Source organism: Cicer arietinum, chromosome 7 (assembly GCF_000331145.2).
Source record: "Cicer arietinum cultivar CDC Frontier isolate Library 1 chromosome 7, Cicar.CDCFrontier_v2.0, whole genome shotgun sequence".
Lineage (NCBI taxonomy): Eukaryota > Viridiplantae > Streptophyta > Magnoliopsida > Fabales > Fabaceae > Cicer > Cicer arietinum.
The window spans coordinates 33,690,862-33,697,134 of NC_021166.2; the positions used below are offsets into that span (position 1 = coordinate 33,690,862).

The 6,273-nt window shown below is 29.1% G+C and overlaps 2 protein-coding genes across 2 annotated transcripts; one reads left to right on the forward strand and one right to left on the reverse strand.

The window, feature by feature from the left end:
• The first annotated feature begins 1,736 nt into the window (after positions 1 to 1,736).
• Positions 1,737 to 3,330, forward strand: LOC101489507 (bidirectional sugar transporter SWEET2-like). Its single transcript, XM_073363985.1, has 6 exons — positions 1,737 to 2,003; positions 2,095 to 2,131; positions 2,240 to 2,456; positions 2,562 to 2,720; positions 2,813 to 2,937; positions 3,049 to 3,330. Exons 1-6 carry the CDS (start codon positions 1,943 to 1,945, stop codon positions 3,155 to 3,157), a joined length of 708 nt encoding a protein of 235 aa, XP_073220086.1. The 5' UTR covers positions 1,737 to 1,942; the 3' UTR covers positions 3,158 to 3,330.
• Positions 3,331 to 4,056: 726 nt separating this feature from the next.
• On the reverse strand, positions 4,057 to 5,844 carry LOC101489177 (uncharacterized). The gene is made up of 2 exons (XM_004515142.4): positions 5,043 to 5,844; positions 4,057 to 4,246 (listed from the first exon to the last, which is right to left on the reverse strand). The coding sequence occupies exons 1-2, from the start codon at positions 5,598 to 5,600 to the stop codon at positions 4,199 to 4,201; spliced, it is 606 nt and encodes a 201-aa protein (XP_004515199.1). The 5' UTR covers positions 5,601 to 5,844; the 3' UTR covers positions 4,057 to 4,198.
• Positions 5,845 to 6,273: the final 429 nt, after the last annotated feature.

The following is a 6,273-nucleotide window of genomic DNA, read 5'->3' on the forward strand; positions in this document are numbered from 1 at the left end:
TTTTAACGTGGAAAACTTCCCTCAAATTGAGAGAATAAAAACCACGGGACCTAGTCCAGTAAAACTTCCACTGTAATAATTAATGGGTACACCAAGAGTCTTCCTAATAACAATAGGGAATATCAATCAACAATAACAACCCTATAACAACCTTATAACAACCTTCCACTAAAGTGGATATGCCAAAGTAACTCTCAGAGAAGATAAAACTACTCAAATTATATATTAAAATAACAAACTCAGTGGTAGGAATAACATACTAAATTTGTAGATCAAACGGAACAAGTTTGTTACACACATGTTACCACCACTGGAACTAAACCCTTATTCCGTTGTCTTTTTGTGTGTCTTCTTAGGGATTTCTAAATCCCTTTTATTACCTTCAAGTGGGCCAAGCCCATTAAAACCTTTTTTTTTTCCTTTTTCTTTTTATTTCAATAATAATAATAATACTAGTAAAATTGGTGGGTTCCACTTGGGAAGGGAGTCCACCCAACACTATGTTCATGATAAAATCTTCATGCATTATTTCACTAGTATTTCATTGTGTAAGGTTTTGAATTTATTGCTATTTGATTAGTTCACCTTGTTAAATTAATAAAAGAAATAGTAGCAACTAATTTACTTTAAAATCTGCAATGATGCTTTTAATTTAGACTAGAGTGTGATTTGACATAATAAGTTAACCATTATTAGATTAACGATGTTTTTCAAGACCTAGATAATTAATCTAGTGACAAAGATAGGGGAATTTACCGTTCGGGAAAATTCTACAATTAATCTTTCATTATTTTGTTTTATTAAGTGGATTTAAACTAGTTGATTGATATTAGACGTAATCCCAATATTATTATTTTATATGATATTGCTTGGTTCACTTTTACATATTTAAATCAATATATATTTTTAATTCTATTTAAAATTTATATTAGTCGTTGTAGTTACTTCATGAAATAACGGTACTTTTATAATTTAATAATAATAAATTTATTTTTTTACCGTTAATTTATATATAAAATTAATTTTTTATTAATTAAAACAATTTGTTTTTTTGTTACTCTTAATTTTTCTTTCACAATTTTTATAATACAGTTTTTTTTATTAACAATATTTTTAACTTATTTTTTCATCTTATTATTCCAAAAAAAAATTTGTTTGTAGCAAATGAATCCAATTCAATATAATCTTCAACAATTTTGGTTGCATTTTTTATAGATAGAAAATTAATCTTCAACAACTAAAAGATGAAAAGTTTAAATTTATTATTTACTTTTATCATTTTTAATTATTTATGTCATGTATATATTTAACATTTAATTTTTGTTATTATTATAAAAATTTAAATTCAATTTTATTTTAAATTAAAATAATGTATAATAATATTAATTAAAATATTTAAATTAATATTTTAAGTTATAATAAAATTAAATATAAATAATATATTAATATATAAATTAAAGTTGGGGGACTCAATATATGGTTTGAAGTAATAATAAATGAGTTGCTTCAAAATAGTGTGGCAAAGTAGACTCGAAATAAATAAAAAATATGTTGAGTTCACCATTATAGGTGCTCTGAGTGATCTAAATGATAGCAGTGGTTGGATTCGAAAAACTATGAATTAATTACGGTGTTACTTAAGAGAGAAAAAAAACTAATAATTTAAAAATGAAACTTTTTAAAGTTAGAAATGACACACTTTACGCCAAAATAAAAACGTTTTCGTGTCTTAGTCATTCTAATACATGTCAAAGTCAATCATTAGCGGTGAGAGGTTGAGGTGCACAATACAGATTTAGAAAGATAAAACTTTTAACAAAAGAGGATAGAGAGAAAGATAGAAAAAAACATCTCAAATTTCATTAACAAATACCTGATTTAATAAACCATAAATCGAGGGGCTTAGTTTGTTTGTGCTGAATTTGGTATTGTTTAGAGACTGATGTCTCTGTTTAATGGTTATTTCATTTGTGAAGTTGGCAAGGATGCAGCTGGTATTGCTGGTACTTTTTCTTTCTCTGTGTCATAGATATTTTTATCACATGTAACACTTTGGACTTATATTTATCATAATATATGCTTGTTTATTTTTAGGGAACATATTTGCTTTTGGGCTATTTGTATCCCCAATGTAAGTTCCAAAAATTAATTTATTTTTTTATTAAAAAAAAAAATGAACTTAGAAGTATTTGATGATTATCTTTTGATTATTAACTCTTTATTTTGTTGTGAACAATAGACCCACATTTAGGAGAATTATTGGAAATGGGTCAACGGATATGTTCTCAGGATTGCCATATATTTATTCTCTATTGAACTGTTTGATCTGCTTATGGTATGGAACACCTCTTATAGCACCTGATAATTTATTGATTACAACTGTTAATTCAATTGGAGCAGCTTTTCAGCTTGTATACATTGTTTTATTTTTAATGTATGTTGAGAAACCTAGAAAGGTTGGTTAATTTGTTGATACTATGGAAATTTATAATAAATTTTACAGAAAATATTGGTTTGTTAATTGTTACTGATATGTGCTATTGTATATTGTCATTTGATAGATGAGAATGTTTGGATTACTATTGGCAGTTTTTGGAATATTTGGAATCATACTAGTTGGGAGTTTGAAAATAACCGATAGTTCCATGCGCCGAATGCTTGTTGGATTCTTGAGCTGTGCTTCTCTCATTTCATTGTTTGTCTCTCCGTTGTTTATAATTGTAAGTTTTACACTTCCTAGATATATCAATGTAATACCGAGTTTTACTAGTTTTTAAGTTTGGTGAAATTATTTATCTATATAATTTCTCAGAAATTGGTCATTCGCACGAAGAGTGTCGAGTTTATGCCATTTTATCTTTCACTTTCCACATTCCTAATGATTGCCTCGTTCCTTCTTTATGGATTGCTCAGTGATGATGCTTTCATTTATGTAAGAGTCCTTTTTTCAGCTCTTTTTTTTTTTTTTTTTCTTTCTGAAATTCATTTTAGTTTCGGAATTCAGATGTTTATTCTGTTGGCTCGTTTTTGTTTACCTACATTTGTGTTTGATATTTTAGGTACTGTTTTAACAATGATACAATTGGTATTGTACTTCTATTACAAGAGTTCACCTAGTAATGAATCTAGAGAAACCTTGATAGTGTCATGTAGATAATCTGCATTGTTGAGATCTGACAAAAGCAAAGGTGAACACAAATTTTATGATTAAGATTTTTTGTCTTCCACTGTCAGTGTGATTTGGTTTTCTAAAGCTAGTCATAGACATTTGTTATGTATGAAATATTTTTCCATTTGTTGAATGTGTAAATATAATTGGTTTTTGTACACAGTTTATCAATTCAATTTGTAGTGATATTTGAATTTTCTCTTTTAATCATATTTAAATTCGATTTCTTGCATTGTCGTTTGTCAACTTTTGTATTTTACTATGTAAGAATGGAAGCTTTCATGAAATGAGTGGATGAAATCTTTTCAATCAATGAGAGGATGAAATCTTTTCAATATTTTCATGAAATGATGTTAATATGTAAACTAAAACCACAATAGTCACTCAATACACTTGAACTTCTTGCTTTTTATGTATTGAGTTTCTTCTCTACCAGTGTAGTTAAAATTCTTTTTCACTTTTGCAATACCATCAGTTTCCGGAAGAAAGGATAACAGGGAGCAACCCCAGATGGAACATTTCAAATTTTTCTCATTCGGTATTTATTTTGAATTGATAAAAGAAAATGCAACGCTTTTGCAAATTACACGTGATCATGAATTATGCTGTTAAAATACTGTTAAAAATAAACTTAGGGGAGTGAAAGAGAAGTATCAATACAGAATATGGTTAAGATTTAAATATTCCACCAAAGTAGGCTTTTCTTCTAAATGAAGTATTGATTTGACCAAAAAAAGTTATGAATGTTCTCCTACTTTTATGACATGTTAGTTGAATTGAATACTATTTTGTGTCTGTTTCCATATTTTCCAGATGGCATTAAACTATCTTCATTTTGTGCCTATAAGCTGTATTTTGAAACGAGTCATTTAAAAAAACACAGAAAGTGAAAGAAGGTTGTCAATGTGTTATTAAACTGCATTTTTTGTGACTTAGAAGCAGAGTGATATAGTAATTTCATTACAGTAAAACCTTGTTGTCTATTTGATACAAACTTAGAGCAGAAAGAAAGACCCAGTAATATAAGTACTATAGTAAATCTTTTAACATTGTTTTCAGTGTAACATCCCGTCCTTCCTGCAAAAATAAATAATATAGAAGTTAGAAATAACAGATGCAGCAAATATGTTGCTTTGATTCAAATTCTTAGAGCAATTAATATTGCTTCATACGGAGTGATAAGAAGTTACTACTTTGTCTCTAAACATAGGACTCTTTAGTTTTTGTTAAATTATATTATTAATAGTTTTAAACTCACTTGACCCAATCTCTTTAAATTTTGTTTTAAGAGTAAAACAAAAGTTGATGCAGTAATTAATTAAGTTAGTAGTTAATGAATGGAAATTAATTATATTATGAGTTTCAAACATTTCAAGGGTAAACTTAGGGAGAAAAAAATACCAATTGCCAACAAATTTCAAACTTTAGGGACAAAGGTAGTTAGATCATGAATAAACTTCAAACTTTTTACATGTTGATGCGTTCATCTGAAAGTTGCATTGTGCTTAAAAATGGTACTATATAAAAGAAAGGAATGTTGCATTGTTCCTTCAGTGATTGTCCATCATATAATTTGAATTGAGGCGAAATTCATCAGATGTAACATGCAACTACAAACAATGTAAGTTTTAGTAGTTTGATTTTATAGATCTACTAGTGATGATACTCACGATTTCCTTGACAAATAGAAGGGTGTCATTGTTTTCAATTTTAATAATTGTTAGAGTAGCCTTAAATCAATGCTATTTCTAGGAAAAGATGTCCTATCTATGAAGCACAAGTTCTGACACAGACACTTTGGCAATGCTAATGTAAAAATGTGCATTTATTTTCCTATGTAATGAATATGACTATGAAGGGACTAATTGATTACCTGTTTTGATGTTTCATTGCATTGTATCTCACTCACAGAATCATTAAGCAACCTTCCTTTTTCATCATAGAGAATGAGGCCACTAAAACTTGGAAGTTCACATTTCTCTCCTCTAAGTATTGGTCTTTGCCACACTGCCGATGCTGAGTCATGACTAAGACTTCTCCAACCATTTTCAAGACATTGCCTTTGTAAGCCAAGCAATGGAGATCCTTTCTCTCTCTGCCACCCAATATTAATCTCTTCCAATTTTCTTGCCCTGCTCCACACCATTGACCCCATCAACACCCTCTTCACTGAAATACATCCACAACTTGGTTCTAACCATTTTGTATAAATAGTAGTAGTAGCATTTGTGGTAGTGGTAGTAATAGTAGTAGTTTCATTCTCTTCTATAATAATACCCTCTTGGTGCACAATCTTATTATTACTAGCCTTCCTTTTAAGTACAATAATAGTGCAAAGGCAAACAAGTGCAAAACTTGCACATGCAAGTAGAAGAATAGCACCTAGTGTTGAAATCTTCAATTTGTCTTCAAAATCCCATAAAGTTTCCATGAGTTGCTTGCTTTTTTTTTTCTACTTTAGTGTAAGAAACCAAGTAAAACTCGGAATGATGAGGAATGGAGTGTTATTTTGTTTCGGTTGAATATATTTGGTGATGTGGAATAATTAATAATGAAAAAAGAAAGGAAAAAAATGCATGACCATATTTGTCTGATGCGTTGGCAAGGTTCATATGAGGTCCACCGCTATGTGAAATGTTGTGGGGCTTACGTGGAATCATAGCCGTTGGCGTTGATTTAATATGTGGTTCACCGTTCAAAGCTAAATTAATGGCTTCTCACGAGGACTATGTTGTTGTTATTAAAGTGATGGAAAGAACAATTAAAATTTTGGGAAATGGATGTTTGCTATGGACGGGGCCAAGGGAAAGTAAACGTAGACCAGCATGGGACATTTTATGGTTATATAGGAAAATTCTAAGTTGTTGATAAGTAGTCCACATGATTGGTAATTGAAAAATCTTCAAAAACTCAACAATAACAATAGCAAATGTTGAGTCCTGAACTTCTATTTTTAGTGAATGTATCAATCAACGATAGAGTTTGACATAATTTTTAAATATTTACCTACGGTGAATTATATGTTTTATTGTTTGATGTACCCTCTCTTCTTGTCTTTAAGTTTTTGTAAAACTTAAAGAAAATAAATAAAAAAAGTAAATAAT

What these genes read in the sequence shown, in the direction of transcription:
- LOC101489507 (XM_073363985.1), top strand. Translation starts at nt 1,943, where the DNA reads ATGTCTCTGTTTAATGGTTATTTCATTTGTGAAGTTGGCAAGGATGCA. An exon ending in GGATGCAGCTGGTATTGCTG is followed by an intron (nt 2,004 to 2,094) that starts GTACTTTTTCTT and finishes GTTTATTTTTAG; the next exon opens with GGAACATATTTGCTTTTGGG. An exon ending in GATGCTTTCATTTATGTAAG is followed by an intron (nt 2,938 to 3,048) that starts AGTCCTTTTTTC and finishes TACATTTGTGTT; the next exon opens with TGATATTTTAGGTACTGTTT.
- LOC101489177 (XM_004515142.4), bottom strand. Translation starts at nt 5,600, where the DNA reads ATGGAAACTTTATGGGATTTTGAAGACAAATTGAAGATTTCAACACTA. An exon ending in GCAATGAAACATCAAAACAG is followed by an intron (nt 4,247 to 5,042) that starts GTAATCAATTAG and finishes TTATTTTTGCAG; the next exon opens with GAAGGACGGGATGTTACACT.